This window comes from Benincasa hispida, chromosome 6, assembly GCF_009727055.1.
Source record: "Benincasa hispida cultivar B227 chromosome 6, ASM972705v1, whole genome shotgun sequence".
In the NCBI taxonomy this organism is placed as follows: domain Eukaryota; kingdom Viridiplantae; phylum Streptophyta; class Magnoliopsida; order Cucurbitales; family Cucurbitaceae; genus Benincasa; species Benincasa hispida.
Window position 1 is genome coordinate 19,570,772 of NC_052354.1, and position 19,288 is coordinate 19,590,059.

General features: G+C 29.7%; 1 protein-coding gene across 8 annotated transcripts; it reads left to right on the forward strand.

The window, feature by feature from the left end:
• The first annotated feature begins 511 nt into the window (after window positions 1-511).
• Window positions 512-8,990, forward strand: LOC120079834 (beta-amyrin synthase-like). Of its 8 annotated transcripts, none has more exons than XM_039034252.1 (16): window positions 514-835; window positions 917-1,108; window positions 1,204-1,293; window positions 1,504-1,692; window positions 2,909-3,163; window positions 3,648-3,836; window positions 4,599-4,712; window positions 4,815-4,934; window positions 5,309-5,431; window positions 5,519-5,617; window positions 5,773-5,832; window positions 6,000-6,046; window positions 7,709-8,111; window positions 8,198-8,281; window positions 8,356-8,428; window positions 8,702-8,892. In XM_039034252.1, the coding sequence occupies exons 1-16, from the start codon at window positions 635-637 to the stop codon at window positions 8,809-8,811; spliced, it is 2,349 nt and encodes a 782-aa protein (XP_038890180.1). In that variant the 5' UTR covers window positions 514-634; the 3' UTR covers window positions 8,812-8,892. The 8 variants fall into 8 exon arrangements, with proteins under 8 accessions (XP_038890186.1, XP_038890185.1, XP_038890180.1 ...); XM_039034254.1 differs by having other exon boundaries at window positions 8,706-8,892; XM_039034256.1 differs by having other exon boundaries at window positions 515-835; window positions 8,372-8,428; window positions 8,706-8,990.
• Window positions 8,991-19,288: the final 10,298 nt, after the last annotated feature.

The following is a 19,288-nucleotide window of genomic DNA, read 5'->3' on the forward strand; positions in this document are numbered from 1 at the left end:
TGTAAAAAATAATTACATTCATTTAATAAATTTTTATTATAAAAATAAGTCAAGTAAATATTTTAATATATCATTATTGATTTATTAAAATAAATATTTATATCATTTTTGTTAAATTAATATTAATTAATTAATTAACGATATTCAAAGTGAAATTATATATAAATGAAAAACAGATAGAGATGGTAAAAGAGAAAACTCATAGTTTTGGAAGGGAATAGAAAACTATTATATGTGAGAAATGAAAATGCATGAGAATAGCTTATTCCCAGGCAAAAAGTGAAAACTGTGAAACAAACATAAGAATTTGATACCTATGCCAATTACCATATAGAAAACTTGCCAACGAAATGACCCCTAAGAAGATTCAAACCACGTACCACTTGGTTGTATTATCCCTATCTTAGTTGAGTTATGCTTATTTTGGTGATTATGACAGAACTTATGATACACACACTTGAAAATTTAAAGGCCTTATTCAACAATTTGAAATGTTTTAAGAAACCTCTAGACAATTTTGGAAAGTTTAGGAATAATTAGTAATTTAATGTTTTCATATATATATTTATATAGGGAAGGGTTTTGAGTGCAAAGGCAATTAAGTTTATTTGGGAGGAGAATTTAATAGTGAAAGATGTGGAGACTTAAGTTGGGAAAGGGAGAGAATGAGAATAATTTGTTCAGTACAAACAATTTCATTGGAAGGCAAACATGGGAATTTGATCCTGATGCAGGGACACCTCAAGAACGAGCTCAAGTTGAAGCTGCACGTCTAAATTTTTACCAAAATCGAAATAAAATCCAATGTAGTAGTGATTTGCTTTGGAGATTTCAGGTCATTTTCTTTTTTTGTTCTTCCATCATGATTGTCATAACAATATAATTGCATAATTTTGATTATCTTGGAAGGATGCAGTTTTTAGGAGAGAAAAATTTCAAACAAACAATTCCAAAAGTGGTAGTTGAAGAAGGAAATGGAGGAATCATGAAGAAGGAAACTGTAAAAATGGCATTGAAAAGAGCGGCAACTTTCTTTGTAGCCTTACAAAGCGACCATGGCCATTGGCCTGCGGAAAATGCTGGCCCTTTGTACTATTTCCCTCCTTTGGTAACTTTTATTTATTTATATTCATATTATGATTATTGATTAATTTGTACATGTGTATTATATACTTAACCTATTTTGTTTTTTTCGAAGAAAAGGTATTTGCACTGTACATTACAAGAGATCTTAGTACTATATTTTCAGAGGAGCATCGAAAGGAAATTCTTCGCTATACTTATTACCATCAGGTAAAAACTAATTGGCTAACTAGTTTTAGTTTATTTCAGTTAATGTGATAAAATCTTATTGTTATTTATTAAATATAATATATAAACCAATGAATGAGAATAATTTATGATGTAAGTAGGAATTATAAGTTTATATTCGACGCAAATAATGAAGTATATTATCTTTAAATTGGTAATGGACATCTTTATCCGTTGAATGAGCTAAAACAGAATGAAGATGGTGGATGGGGACTGCACATTGTGGGAGAAAGTTGCATGCTTTGCACTGTCCTAAACTATATCCAACTTCGTTTATTGGGAGAAGAAGTTGATAAGGAAGCCTGTGGTAAAGCTCGAAAATGGATTCTAGATCATGGAGGTGCTCTTTACATACCTTCTTGGGGAAAGATTTGGCTTGCAGTGAGTAGTATAATATTTAATTTCTACCTTTGGGAAAAACACTTTTTTTTTTTCACCTATAAGATTTTGTATATAGTTTTTATTTGGTATATATATTTTAAAATGTTATATTTTTAGTCCTTTAAGTTTTGAGTTTCATGGTTGTTTGGGGCCACAACTTCAAGTAGGTGGAGTGACCCCCTCCGTTGATATTATTATTTAAAACTTTCATCGTTGTAGTGTTTAGTTATTATTTTCTATTCATCCTCTCTTTGTCTCTTTGTTATAGTGTACTATTTTCTATCCATACTAACATAGTTTGCATCCCAAATATATACTATTGTAACTCATGGACTATTATAACTCACTGAATATAATAACCAAGTTAGTGTCCCAGACGCCTGCTAAGTTTTAAAATGTTACGATGTTACCTTTGAGATTTAAGTCTTGTTTCAATTCGGTTCATAGGTTTCAATATTTATACTCTTAACCTTGATTTTTCACTAAACACTCATTTTCCATCCTTAGCGTTAATATCTATTAATTAATTTAGGGTTATTATTGTAAATGGTAAAATTGTTGAAAATATTTTCAAATACAGCACACTGTCTATTAGAGATAGTCCGCATTAGATTTCTATCGCTAATACAAATAAATATCTATCGTAGTCTATCACGATCTATTAGTGATAGATAGTGAAATTTTACTATATTTGTAAATAAATTAACTCATTTTATTTTATTTGAAAATAGCTTGATAGGCTGCGATAGATTTCTATCTCTAATACAGATAAATATCTATCGCGGTCTATCACAATCTATTAGTGAAAGATAGTAAAATTTTGTTATATTTGTAAATAAATGGACTCATTTTCTTTTATTTGAAAATAGCCCATTAATTTAATAGCATTATCATTTCTTAAATTTTACTATTTTTATCAATAAAAAATTTAACTACATAATTACTTTAAATTAATCGAAGCCAAAGATTGAAAGTAAGGTTAATAGTCTAAATCTTAAAACATATAGACTAAATTGAAACAAAACTAAAATCTTAATCTGAAATTTATGGACTAAATTGAAATCAAACATAACGACTAGAGATGTAATATTATAAAATCAAAGAACCAAATAAAAGTTAGCTAGACCCAAAATTTATTGATCAAAATTATAATTTTCCTTTTTTCTTTTTACCTAATTTCTATTAAATTGAGTAATTTCATATGAATATTATATAGATTTTGGGGGTGTACGAGTGGGAGGGAACAAACCCAATGCCACCAGAAGTTTGGATGTTTGGATCAGAAAAAATAGCTATGAATCCAGGAGCACTTTTTTGCTATGGTCGATTGACATATCTTCCAATGTCATACTTATATGGGAAGCGCTTTGTGGGACCTCTCACTCCACTCATTTTACAACTACGACAAGAAATATATACTCAATCTTATACCAACATTAAATGGAGTCGAGCTCAACATTATTGTGCAAAGGTATTTATTCAGCCTCACTGATTTGGTGTAGCTTAGATACTTCAAAATAAAAAAATAAAAATTAATTAAATTATTTTTAGGATAATATTTTGGTGTATTCCAAAATACACATATCTCTATGCATCTATTCACTCACACACCAAATAATAATTAAAATATATTAAAAAAATAAATAATTGAAACGAATGCATATAGATATGTATTGTTCGGGACGCACTTAAGTATTTTTCTTATTTTTATTTTTTTTTTCTATATGAGAAGGGGATGCATGAGACTAATCATTACTCATTTATTGATGCAAAATTTAACAAAGGTGAGGACTCAATCATAGTTTCGAATGTTTGTATGGGTACAAATGATCGAACTAAAAAAATTCAAGAACACCATTAACAATTGATCAGATGAGGAATTTTTAATTTATGGAATAGTATTATATATTATTTTTTGGGCTCTCACAATATGTTGATTGTTCTTGCTAATATAGGAGGATAAATGCTTTGAACGTCCACTAATTCAAAAATTAGTATGGGATGCTCTTCAATACCTTGGAGAGCCAATTCTCAATAGCAAGGCATTTAGAAGAATCAGAAATCGTGCTATCCAAATAAATAAGCTCTACATTGATTACGAAGATCATTGTAGTCGTTACATCACAATTGGATGTGTGGAAAAGGTTTTGCTCATAACTTGTAGGTGGTTGATTACTGTAATTAGTATGAGAATTAATAATATTGAACTACTTATGTTTTATTTTTTATTTTTGAAAATTAATTAAGTTAGTAAACTTTTGATTTATTTGTTTTATTATCTACATTTTATGAGTATTTTTAAAAATTAATCCAAAATTTGAAAAATAAAAAAAAGAAAAAAAAGAAAATAAATTTGAAAAATAAAAAAAAGAAAAAAAAGAAAATGAGTAAAATTATTTTTGTTTATGAAATTTAAATAAAGTTGAAATGTTTAGTTAAGAAGGATGAAAATCACAGTAAAGAAATTGTAACAAAACTGAAACATACAATCTTCAAAAACCAGTAACAAGAAATCTAATGGTAATCAAACGGTCATTGATTTTTAATTTTTCAAAATGAAGTTTATAAACACTACTTTATTTACCTGTGGTTTATTCATTTTGTCACCCACTTTTCAAGGTTATTTCTACTCTAAAATATCTTTTATACCATGACCAATGCCCCAGTTGGTCCTATATGAAAACCAAAAAGTAGGTTTTTAAAAATTATTTATCTTATATTTTTGGAATTCGATTAAGAATTCAAAACGTAATCCTAAGAACGATGAAAATTATGGTAGAAAAACGGGTAGAAAACAAACATAATTTTAAAAAACAAGATACAAAATAACAAATGGTTATCGAAAGGAGTGTAAGTAACACTATTGGTTATATAATTGACATGGTCGTGGTCTAATAAACATGCAGCCGTTATGCATGATTGCTTGCTGGGCGGACGACCCTAATGGTGAAGCTTACAAGAAACATCTTGCTAGAGTCAAAGATTACTTATGGGTTGGTGAAGATGGAATGAAGATGCAAGTTAGTATATTATTCCTTTATTTATTTATTTTTTTCAAGCATGTTATAAATTAAACATATATATTTGCCACTATATTTTCATATATATTCCTACCTGACCAGAGCTTTGGTAGCCAATCTTGGGATGCTGCCTTTGCCATTCAAGCAATTCTTGCTACTAATCTTCATGAAGAATTCTCAGACACACTTAAAAAAGGTCATGACTTCATAAAAAAATCACAGGTACATATCTTGTTCATGGATGAGCTGTTAATGAGCACGATATAGCGAAATTTCGTAAATTTTATTTATTTGGGATATCTTGAATGTGATATCTAATTCTTTCAAAGACCAAGTACAAGGATCTTATTGACCGATTAGCAAGTCGGGGTCTAGGAATGATGCATCCTATGGTGTTTTGGAACCCTACCCTCAAAACCTAAGTTGAATTCGTTTTTGGCATAATTATATTATTTACGATTTTGGTCTCTCCTTCAATCCATGAACGTAGCTAAAATACTATGAATGAACCATGTAAATATCTGTGTCAATTCTCTTTCCTTATATTTTATTTATTTGTCGATTCCATAAAATTTCTTTTTTTGATATATATGAAGATAAAAGAGAATCCTCATGGCAATTTCAAAAGAATGTATCGTCACATGTCAAAAGGAGGATGGACATTCTCTGATCAAGATCATGGATGGCAAGTTTCTGATTGTACAGCAGAAAATTTAATGGTAATTAATATGAACTAATTTTTTTAAGATGTATAAATTTTAAAAAAGTAAATAATGTGCTAATTCTTATTATTAATAATGTTCTAGTGTTGTTTGATATTTTCAACAATGTCTCCAGACATTGTGGGAGATCCTATGGAACCACAATGTTTTTTCGATGCAGTCAATTTAATACTTTCTTTACAGGTATAGTAATTCTAATTCAAAATATTTTGAGTTGTAATTTTTAAAATAATTCTAAATTTAACATAATGTGTTTTTTTCTATTTTCATGATATCTTTTCATTTATGACATAATTAAACGATTTAAAGGACTAAGTTTTTGTTCTTTAACTAAATAGGCCAAAAATGGTGGAATGGCAGCCTGGGAGCCTACTGGGACTGTACCTTCATGGTTAGAGGTAAACAAATAGTTTGTAAGATTTATACAAAATTTCTTCAAATCTTCACACACCAAAATAAATAATAAATAATAAATAAAAAAGGTTAAAAAATGGAAAAAGGTCTTATGTTAATTAATTATTTGTCTTATGTTAATTAATTTTTTTTTTTGTCCTACATTTTTCAGAAACTAAATCCGGTGGAGTTCTTCGAATACTCATTACTGGAGCGTGAGTATGTAATAATTCAATGTTATTTTTTAAAAAGATATTACGGGTCCGTTTAGATTACCTGAAAAAAAAAAGCGTTCTTTAAAAATACATTTACTTTTAAATACTTTTAAATACATTTACTTTCTAAAATATTTATAAATACAACCAAATTTTAATGTCTATATGTGATAGATCGGAATATACTGCGATAGACTATTATCTGTATCTATCATGACACACATAGATACAAATAGTAGTCTATCGCAATCTCACAGATAAACTGTGATATTTTATTATTATTTGTAAATATTTTCAGAAATTTTATTATTTAAAATAATTTTCCTACATTTTGTTATTAAAACTATTTAGAATTAAAATATTCTTAGGTTCTTTGGTTTGTCATACATACAAAATGCTTTAACAAATGTCAAATTTATATAAAAACAAAACAACCGTCAAACATTATGAATTAATAACTTCAAATTTGTATTTCAAAGACTATAAGGATGCGTTTGGAGCAAGGAGTTTGTCATTATACTTCTAGGTTATTATAGTTGGGTTTTAATAGTTGTGTTTGGGGTGTAGATTATTTTAGTTTAGATTATAATAATATGTGTTTGAAGTGTAAACTATTTTAGTTTGAATAGAAAATAGTAAGCACTCTAGTAAAGAATAAAAAATGATGAATATAAATTAGTAAAAATTGTAGTAAATAGTAAATATTGCAGCAAATGTAGGTTTTGAAATAGTGTATACTGTAGCGAATTAGGGGTTTCAAAATAGTATTTACTGTAACAAGAGATGATTATTATAATCTTATAATAATCTTTGTTCTAAACGCCCCCCTCAATGGTTGACCACTGTCAATGGTTTAATTAGCAGAGTGATAGCCAGTAATTGATTCGGAAAATGAGGTTGTAGGTGGATCGGTGGTGATCCTCGTCGACGGTAAAGTGGTAGCGGTCACCAACAACGAACAATAATGGTGATCACTAATAATTGTTGCTGACAATAGACGGTGGTGATTGGTGGCGGTGGTCGTGGACTCGCAGACAATGAGGGGGTGATGCGGATTGTTGCTATCGGTAGACGGGGGTGGTTGTTGTTTGCGATAGATAACATTCACTTAATCATTCAAAAGCACTTATCTTCGCATTAAGATTTAAAGTCCAGTTTGGTAACTATTTAGTTTTTAAAAATTAAATCTATTTCCTCACAATTTCTTACAATGATTTGCATGTACTTAAATACATGAGTCGTATTCTTCGCCAAGTTTTTTTTTTTATAGTTTTCACTTAAACACTCAATGATTTGCATCTACTTCTTTTAATTTTCAAAATTTATCTCGATTTTTATAAATATTGGAAGTAGATAAAATGCAAAAAAAATAGGGATAGAAGAAGTATTTATAATTAAGCTTTAATTTTCGAAAATAAAAAATAAAAATAAAAAAAAATAAAAAAAAAAAAACTATATGGTTAATAACTTATTTATCAAACTAATTTTTCAAGGAGTCATTTTAAGTTGTCAAACACTACAAATTTTACAAAATTGACTTTGTTTTTTCCAAAATTAAATCCTTAAAAAGGCAATCTAAACACACACCGTAGTCCCTACCCCCACTTCTAATAGTTGAATTTAATTTTTGATACTATTGTTTGATTAATGAAATCAATAAAATTAGATACGTAGAATGCACATCATCAGCAATACAAGCTCTAATTCTATTTAAGAAGCTATTTCCAAGTCACGAGAAGAAAGAGATCGATAATTTTATAGAGAAAGCAACAAATTACATCAAACAAATGCAGAAAGAAGATGGATCATGGTATGGAAATTGGGGAATATGTCACATTTATGCTACATATTTTGCCATTAAAGGATTAACAGCAGCTGGGAACACATATGAAAATTGCTTGGCAATAACAAAAGCTGTGGATTTTCTACTTAAAATTCAATGTGAAGATGGTGGATGGGGAGAGAGCCATATTTCTTGTTTAAAAAAAGTACATACTCCTCTACCAGGCAATACTTCCAATCTAGTTCAAACTTCTTTTGCTTTAATGGGTTTGATCCATGCCCAACAGGTTTGTTTTTACTTTCTTTCTTTTTCTTCAAACCATACTGTATAAACAAATATACATATAAAGTATGAGATTAATAATGGTTGCAGGCAAGGAGGGATCCAACTCCTCTCCATCGTGCTGCTAAGCTGCTAATTAACTCTCAATTAGAAGATGGTGATTACCCTCAACAGGTTGGTTAATTTTTAATTAAAATTATATTTGCAATAGATAATTACTTGTTATTTATTATTTGTTATGTAAAAAGGTTGTTTATATGGCAGGAAATAGCTGGAGTTTTTGCAGACACTTGCATGCTACATTATGCACTATACAGAAATGTATTTCCCCTATGGGCACTTGCAGAGTATTATAATTTTGTTTCATTGCCTTAAGTCTCTACCTCCTACATTTCGAAATATTGTAACGCATGACAAAATTAGTTGACATATTTGTAAATATGTCACACAACTGAGTAATTTGCATAAATATGATAATTTTTAAAATTTTTGGGTCTTGCTATCATTGTAGATACAATATTTATAGTGTATGGATAGTATGCTTAAATATTGAGTTGTGCCTACGTCTTAATACCCTATTTTTTTGAATTCTAGATAGCTTATCGTACGAGGGACTTAAGAGACTTTACCATACAACGGGCAAGAATACACAACATAAATCCTCTTTCATGTGTGGGACAATAAAAGGATTCCACTATATCTAACCTTAACATTAGCTAATGGCTCTCATCCTCGACAAATTGACAACTTTTTCTGAAATCAATACTACTTTTGATGTTATTTGACGTACAAGAATTTATCAATGTCTATTATAGATTCTTTGCCATGACATGTTGAAAAACCTTTTAGATCCTATTAACCAAAGAAATAAGATTTTGCACTATAGTTAGTTCAATACGAATGAAATAATTTAATAAGTTCTTAAAATGTTTAATTAAGTTTGTAAACTTAATTAATGAATATTTAGAATATTAATTGAATTTAATGGTGAATTAAAAACTAAAAACTGAAGAGAGATGACATTGAAGGGAGTGATCGCTTTGCTTCGATTTTATTTTAAAATTACATCACATAAAAGAAGTAATATACATCAATATGTATTAAGTTAAGCTTTTAAAAAAAAAAACTTCTACAGGGAAGAAGAAACTTACTTTTGAAAACTACTATCATGACACAGATAAACACAGATAGTAATCTATCGTGGTCTATTGCGATCTACTATAGATAGGCAGTAAAATTTTGCTATATTTGTAAATATTTTTATTCATTTTCCCATATTTGAAAATAACCCTAATAACTAACTTGATTTAATTAATTGGATAATTAATTAATTTACAAAATTAAATATCTAGTATTTAATTACATATTTGAATCTTATTCAAATATATATCTCTCTTATAACTTATAGTTTAATTTTTAATATGAATTTCATTCCTATTAACTTTTAATCTATAGTTTTAATATGAAACCAATTCATTTTAATATGAATCTAATTCATATTAATATTTGAATCTTATTCGAATATAATAAATTTTCTTTTATTCTATAGTTTAATTTTGAATCTTATTTAAAATGGTTGTTTGCAAGTATAACACTTTGGCCCAAATTAATTGTGCATAAAAAGAAAATTTAAACAAATTGTAAATATGGCAAAATCTGACACCAACCCGAAGTAAAAGTCAATAAAGGCCACAATTAATGTTTTCTTCGAGCCCACGATCAGTTGCATCCTCTTTAATCTTCAAGTCCATGATCAGTCACCATCGGTCTTCAAGAGAAAATTTAAACAAATTGTACATATCCTAGTGATACTATGAATACATCCCACTTTATAGATGTTACAATTGTTGTATAGTTCTACAAATGATCTGATCCTGATCATTCATACAGAGACATGTGAGTGGGGTGTTCTATACAAGAGGGTTTGTATAAAACCAGACCACAAAATGAATAGTCTCATTATATAACCGTTAATGGTAGAGAATTACATTTCACCAGGATGACCATAGGTGATATGACTTGAATCTTGAGTGAGTTATGAACTCCTGCCTATGAAGGCGATCACTTTATTTGTATGGGTGAGATGACTAGTTTGCCAACTCAATATGACTACCATTTTGAAGATTGGTTTGATTGGGGAGCTGAGAACACAGACACCAGACAAAATTGACTCATTCCTTAATGTCGGGGTAAATAGATAAATTGCTCCCTTAAGGGTTAATTCCGAACCTTGAACAATGTGGCACCACACTCTCTCTTGGCTCGTGAGGAGTTTGGTCATAATTGGACTATGACTTATTGTTCATTAAAGAGATTAGTGATACTTAAAGAGTTAGATGTAACTATAGAGGCAAAACGGTGATTTTTGCCCAACTGTACTTACAAACAATTTGTGAAGGGTCATCATACTATTGACTGATTATATCTAATGGACACAGAAATATATCTGTAGTGTGAAAAGTGCAGCTATCGGTCTTTAGTTGAGTGAACGATAGTTCATGGAAATTGGGTAATTTAATTAAAAGGATTTAATTAATTATCCAAGTACCATTGGAGCTTCAATCTATGGGACCTTATATAGGTCTATAAGGTCCTATCTGTAGCTCAACTGAGATTATTGAGAATTAATTTTGGATTAATTTAAAGTATTCAAATTAATTGAGGGATTAATTATATGTGATATAATTAATTTCAATTAATTATATGTGATATAATTAATATAATGTATTCGATACATTATAATATAGAGTTTATTTTAGAGGATGTAAATATTTGAATATGATTCAAATATTAATTATATAAATTGGATTCATATATTTAATATAAATTTGATTTATATTAAATTTCATATATTATTAAAAGAATTATAACCATAGGTTATATTTTTATTTGATACAATAAAAAAACTATAGGTTATGTATTATATTCGATATAACATATAGTTTAATGTATAATATATGATAAGTTGGTTATCATATAAGTATATTGATTTTTTTTAATTTAATTTTGATTTTGAATTAAATAAAATGAGGGAGTTAATAACTCCCTCCCTATTTTCTCTCTATATCCATCGGGGATATTTGTTAGCTCTCAAAAAGAACTAATTTTATGTCCTTAATTCTTCTATTTTGGATGATTCTTGTGTTCTATTTGTTTTACTTTGTAGAAGAATTGATCTAGTGGAGCTTGAGGAGCAAGATGTATTTATATGGGTAAAACGGTAATTTTGACCTAGTTGTGAATACGAACAACCTGTGAAGGGTCGACTTACTAATCATGGTTAAAGTGGACATAAATATATCTACAAGGAGGAGAGTGCAACTATCGAACTATAGTGGTGTGTCTCTGTAGTTAACGAATGGTGATTAATTCGGTTTAAAGAGTTTAACCAATTAATTGCAAATCATTGGAACTCATGATCTATAGGTCCATTAGGTCGCTCTATTAGCTCGTATAATTATATTGGATCAGTGAATTTAGCGGATTTGAATTATTCAAATCGAAATTAGAGTTTTGAATTGAAATGTTCAAATTCAATTTAGGATTTGATCAATTGTATTCGATGTAATTGAAACGTTTAATTTAGTTGAAATTAAACGAAAATTGGAGAAATTATAATAGTTAAATATTTGATTTAATTATTAAATACATGAATATGATTCATGTATCAATTAGGTGTTTAATTAATTTAATATTTCATATTAAATTATTATTTAATTAGTTAATTAAATTTCTCTAATTAGATATTTAAATAAAACTTTTTCTTTTTAAAATTCAAATTCAGAATTTTGGTTTTCTCTAAATTTAATTTGGTGAAAATTAAATTTGTAAATGAATTTTTGTTATAATAAATAAATTAAAATTGTTTTAAATACATAAGTGAATCTATCCAACTTCTCAAGATTAATTGACCCATTTCATTATTCCTAAGCCCACTAAATCTTGTAGCTTGAGACGTCAAATTATTGATTTAGATAATGCTTGCATGAATCTGTTTGATAAATACTCAAAATTTTCTGAAATTGGATTCATTCATGCAAGTTTCCAGATTCTATTGGTTTTTTCTCTAAAAACCGTTCCATCTCCCTACACCCATTTGAGCTAATTCATAGATTTCACCACTCAATCCAAGCTAAGATAGTAGCGAAGATCCTTATGATGGTCCATTGGTATTTTGGAGATCAAATACGTTGAGGAGAAGAAGAATTTCAACTGTTCGTCAAAGGTATTTTAGCACGAAACCCTCTTTTCTACAAAACTGTTTCAACATGCTTTATGAACTCAAATTAAGTGTAATTATAGTGCTTATTGATTCTGATTTCTTTCACTGCATGTTAGTTTTCTCTATCAATTTTTTTTTGGGTTAGTTGTATGTTTAAATTCTCGAAGAATTTCTAGTTAATTTACTAAATTGTTGTAAATTTTTTGGGATGATTTGATTTAATTTTAATAGATTTTTTCTAAATTGATTTGACAAATTTATTCAATGAAATTCTTATTTGCAAAATTGTCATAGCCTATGCAAAAAAAAAAAAAAAAAAGGATAGATTTAGTTGTGCAAATTAGGATCGCATGTGTAAAATCTAGATTTTTTCTAACCAAACTCATATATGCCCTAATTTAATCTTTTCCAATTAATCATGCTATAAGATATGACTATCTGGCTTGTAGTATGTCTCAACAATGGAACCCTTTCATAATGCAATTCGGTTTTAACTTGTATTTCACTAAGAAAGATAAATTGTAAATTGAATTAAGGCTAATTTGGTTTAATATCGAATTTGGCTAATTGAGCTGTTAGGTTTTTTTGATAGGTTGAGGGGTTCACAGATTTAGTACAATTAATTGGTGCCAAATGATAGAAATATTAAACATATATATTAATCCCAAGACTTTTTCATTAATTTAAACCAACATTTTTTGCGTGATCAATTTTGTTTCTTCACATTGCATGTTAATTTTTAGTCATTGTTTCCACAAATCCAGTCAAACCCCCGTCACATGGAATTTTCTAATTAACCTGGATAGTCATTAGTTTCCCTGTGGATTCGACCTCGTTCTTACCGCTTTACTGTATTTGTGTGTATAAGTATAGGATCAGTGATTTTATTTCTTTGTTTGAGTAAGCGTGTGCGATAATGTTTCTATTAATTTGAACCCCGAACATGGGAAAGATGGAGGTTATATAATTTTCATCTTCTTCCCAAAAGATTAATTGAGGGTCTGTGATTTTTAGTGTATGCTTCTCCCAATGAAAATTTCTCTCTTCCAAATTCTCTTCCTCTTCCAAAATCAACAAAACCCACAAACTCCTATAATTCTCAACCCCTAAAGAAGAATACAGAGGATCATCTTTTAGTGGTGTCCAATTTGGGTTTTTGTTGAAAGATTTCAATTGAAGTGTTCATGACGGGTTGGAGAGGAATTTCGTGAAGATTTCTTGTCTTCAAAGGTTAGTATGACTAAACCCTATTATTCTCCTCTTCTCTTTTGTTAAACATGCTATAAATTTGTATAAAATGCATAATAGGTTTTTTAATTTTATTTATTATATGTAAAATTGAAATTGGGTAATGATCTTGCTTCCGTCTAGGGTTTTCACAAATCTTCAGTATCAAGCACTGAAAGTATATTATAATTTGTTATAATATATAGTATGCATGACTTAGGGTTTCATGTGTTTAATATAATTTATTATATTAAATTATGAAATACTTAGTGTATGTTATGGATGGAAAATCATGTCTATAGTTTTATAAAGTGTTATAAAAAGAATTAGACTTTTAAAATCTATAACAAAGATAAGATGCATGCTAACCTAGGGTTAACACATAACAACTTGTTTTAATAAATTAAAATATGTCATTATCTTGTAAAATAATAGTTACAAACTCACACTGGCTAAATCATGTTTAAGGTTGGAGATACTTAAGTTGACAGTTTATGGAACACCTGCTACTTGGGGATTTTAGCCAGTTCTTATGTATTGTTAACCTGGATTTATGAGCATGCATGAGCGATGTGGGGTAAAAAATTGGTTTATCACTTAGACATCGTAGGTAAAATCCAAATATAAACGTTATACTTGGATAATCACCTAGACTTAGGTTATTTTTAGTCAGAAAATACCTGAGTAAACATTTATCCAAAACAAATAGAACACTTTAATGGGAGATTAATAATATATACGATATATTGTGTTTAGCTCTCACGTTCCTAATAGTTCACGAGCTCGGTTTTGTGTCGCTTTTAGCGCGACTACTTCATTCGGAAAGTATTAGCATGGGTCAATAACAAGGTGAATAGGGGAAGTAGTTCATAGTAAGTGGGTGAAGAAAATGTGTCAACATATCCTATAGTCTCTTCCATTACGTTGCACCATGAGATTTCTATGTTCCACCTGTATGTCATTTTTAAGCTACCACCCATTCGGAGGGTTGTAACATAGGGATCGAAACATCGCAAACTTAAAAAATAATAGGGTTTCTTAGTTTGCTCTTTAGCATTGTTTTTTGATTCGGGAGTTTGTTGATTCTGTTCTTTGAAATCTGAAAATGGAGGGTCACACTTACAAGAGTTGCTAAGCATTAATAAGTTCTTAACCAAAAACAATAACTAAATGGCTATAGGAATAAAGAGTTATTCTGGTATTAGTATTTAGTCAAGAATGTCTTGCTTTAGTGAAGGAGTATTTAACTGCCCCTCGATAGCATCTATTCTGACTCACTAAAGTATCTTTGCAATTAATAATGAAATATGGGTACATTATTACTTTGGATAAAATAAATTTGGATTTAAAAGCAATTTACTAATAATTTTTTTTTTATATTATCAACATGTCAAATTCTATCATCGAACTTTTAGCTTTCAATAAGATTAATGGCAAAGGTTATTCAACCTGCAAATCGAATATCATTACAATACTAGTTGTAGGTGATTTAAAGTTTGTTTTAACAGAGGAATATCCTCTAGTTCCAAGCTCAATAGCAAATCGAAATGTTGGGGATGCGTATGACAAATGGGTTAGGACAAATGAAAAAGCTTGAGCCTATATCTTAGCCAGCATGTTTGATGTGTTGACTAAGAAGCATGAGAGCATGGTCACTGCTAAGGCGATCATTGAATCATTTCAAGCAATGTTCGGACACCGTCCTCATCTATTCGACTTGATGCTCTCAAATACGTTTACAATTCCCTTTTAAAGAAGGGGACCTCTGTTAGAGAACATGTCCTAGATATAATGGTCCACTTCAATATCATAGAGGCAAATGAGGTTGTCCTAGATGAAAAGAGCCAAGTCAGCTTCATTATGGAATCTCTTCCAAAGAGTTTCCTGCAATTTCGTACAAATGCATTAATGAACATAATAGAATATAATCTGACTACTCTTCTTAATGAGCTTCATACTTATCAATCACTAATGAAAAATAAAGGTCAAGAAGGGGAAGCAAATGTCGTAATCCCTGGAAAATTCTAGAAAATATCGTCATCTATGACTAAACCCTCTGGTAAGAAGTCTTGACCTTCTACTTATAAAGACAAAATTATCTAGATGAAGAATAAGGGAAAAGGGAAAAAAAAAGCTCCAGTAAATAAGAGCAAGGCCAAAGTTGCTAAAAGTAAATGTTACCATTGCAACAAGGATGGACACTGAAGAAGAAATTATCTAGAGTACCTTGCACTAAAGAAAGCTGAGAAAGAGAAACAATGTAAATATGATTTACTTGTTATTGATACGTGTTTAGTGGAAAATTATCATTTGACCTGGATATTAGATTCGGGCGCTGCTAACCATATTTATACTTTCATTTAAGAAACTAGTTCCTGGAAACATCTGGCAAAGAATGAGATGACTTTCAAGGTGGAAACATGTGAAGTCGTTTCAGTCGTGTAGTGGGAGATTTGAAGTTATTTTTTTTGGAGATGCCTACATTTTGTTAGAAAATGTATATTATTTACCTGATATAAAAAGGAGCTTAATATTGATCTCTTGTTTACTAGAACATATGTATAAAGTTAGTTTTGATATCAATGAAATGTTCGTTAGTTCAAGAGGTGTTCTATTATGTTCTGCTAAACTTGAACGAAAGTTATTTTAAATATAGAGATGTTTAAAATAGCTAAAACTCAAAATAGTTATGTTCGGCTAAACTTGAAAATAACTTATAATTGTTAAACCCAACTAAAACGAAAACTATTTTAAATATAGAGATGTTTAAAATAACGAAAACTCAAAATAGAACATGAAAATTTTCTCCTAATGCCTATTTTTGGTACTTAAGACTTGGACACATAAATCTCAATAGGATTGAGAGATTTGTAAAAGTGGACTTCTAAATCAGTTAGATGATAACTCTCTACTAAGTGGTAAAAAGAACCTCTAGAGCTGAGATCTCTTACAAGAAAAGATCTAAAAGCCAAAGAACCTCTAGAGCTTATACATTCTGACCTCTAAAGTTTGATAAACGTTAAAACTCGAGGAGGATCTGAATATTTCATTAGTTTCAATGATGATTATTCTAGATATGGTTATATTTACCTAATGCATCATAAGTTTGAAATTCTTCAAAAGTTCAAGGAATATAAAACAGAGGTTGAGAATCTATTAGGTAAAAAGATTAAAACACTTCGATCAGATTGAGGTGACAAGTATATGAACCTGAAATTCTAGGACTATTTGATAGAATACAGAACTCAATCGTAGTTCAAAGCACTCATACGCTGCAACAAAATGGTGGAGTGGAGAGGAGAAATAAAATCCTATTTGACATGGTTCGTTCGATGATGACTTACACTCAGTTTCCTAATTCATTTCGGGGATCTGCAGAATAGACTGCAGTATACACTTTAAACCTGGTTTCCTTGAAAAGTATTTTAGAAACATCATACAGGTTATGAAGAGGCATAAAGGTAGTTTACATTACTTTAGGATTTGGGGATGTCCAACACATGTGTTGATGCAAAATTCGAAGAAATTGGAACGACGTTCTAAAGTATGCCTTTTTGTAGGATACCCCAAAGAAACAAAAGGTAGACTGTTTTATGATCCTCAAGAAGATAAAGTGTTTGTATTGGTAAATGTTACATTCTTAATGGAAGACCGTATAAGAAATCATCAACCTCACAGTAAACTAGTATTGAATGAAATGTCCAAAGAAACTACAGATGAATCAACAAAAGTTATTAATCAGGCTGGTCCCTCAACAAGAGTTGTTTATGAAACTAGCACAATTGGTCTAACACAACCATCTCAAGAGTTGAGAGTGCCTCGACGTAGTAGGGGGGTTGTTCAACATCTTGACTGTTACATGAGTTTGATAGAAACTTAGGTCGTCATACCTGATGATGGCTTGGATGATCCATTGACCATAAGACAGACAATGGAAGATGTGGATCAAGACTAGTGGATAAAAGTCGTGGACCACGAAATGTAGTCTATGTGCTTCAATTCAGTCTGGGAACTTGTAGATCAACCAGATGGAGTAAAACCTATTGGTTGCAAATGAATCTACAAAATTAAACGAGACCATGCTGGTAAGGTACAGACCTATAAAGCTAGACTCATGGCAAAAGGGTTGACCTAAGAGAGAGGGTTGACTATGAAGATACCCTCTCTCCGGTTGCCATGAATAAATATATTAGAATACTCTTGTCCATTATTTCCTTTGCGATTATGAAATATAGAAAACAAATGTCAAGACAACTTTTCTTAATGGATATCTTGAAGAGAGTGTTTATATGTCTCAACCAAAAGGATTCATTAAACAGGGTCAAGGGCAAAATGTTTGCAATCTTAAAAGATCCATTTATGGGTTAAAACTATTGTGGTTAATGCCCTAAATCTCGTAGGGTCCTGTAGTTTGTAATTGTATTGTACAAACATTTTATTTATTTAATAAAATATGAGATGTTTTATTTGACATTTAGTAGCATTAAACCCACAAACCAATATACTAACATCCAAAGTTATCTTTTGTTGATTAAATATATTTGTGGAGATATACAAGTGGATCATATTTAAGTGATAACCTAAATGGTCTGTAGTAGATGGATAAGACTGAGTATCTTATCTTAGTGATACTACGAGTACGGTCCATTTTGTAGATGTTACAATTGTTGTAACACAAATGATCTGATATTGATAATTCATGTGGATACATGTGAACGAGGGTATTCTATACAAAAGAGATTGCATAAGACCGGATCACGATGTCTAGTCTCATTATTTAACATTGTTCATAATAGAGAATTACATTTAACGAGGATGACCATATGTGACATGACCTAAATCTTGAGTGAGTTGTGAACTCCTGCCTATGAAGGCGATCCTTTTATTTGTATGGGTGAGAGTGGCCAGATCGTCGACTCAAAAAGCCTACAATTTTTCGGATTCGTTTGATTGGGAAATTGAAAACACAACCACACAAGATAGAATTTACTCCTTCCCTAAGATAGGGGTAAGTAGATAAATTTCTCTTTTAAGGCTTATTTCAGGGCTTGAACAATGTAGCGCCACACCCTCTTTTAGCCCGAGAGGGATTTAGTCATTGTTGGACTATGATTTATTATTCATTAGAGGGATCTGTGGTACTTAAGAAGTTAGATGTAACTACAGCAACAAAACGGTAGTTTTTGGTACAGCTGTACTTACGAACAATTTGTGAAGGGTCATAAATATATCTATAGTGCGAACAAAACAACTGTCAATCTTTAGTGGAATGCTCGACAATTAATGGATGTTGAATAATATAATTAAAGGAGTTTAATTAATTATTCAAGTACCATTGGGGCTTCAAGCTATAGGTCCATGAGGTTCCCTTTGTAGCTCAATAGCGATTAAATGAGAATACATTTTAGATTAATTTAAATTGTTCAAATTAATTGAGAGAATTAATTATATGTGGTATAATTTATTTATTTAATTATATATGATGTAATTACTACAATGTATTTGATCAATTATAATATAAATTATATTTGAGATGAAATAAATATTTGAATATGATTCAAATATTAATTATATGAATTGGATTCATATAACTAAATTTAATATAATTGATTTACATATAATGTCATTGGTAAGAGAATTGAAACTATAGGTTATATTGTATATGATACAAAATTAAACCATAGGTTATATGTTATATATGATATAATATATAGTTATGTACATAGATATAT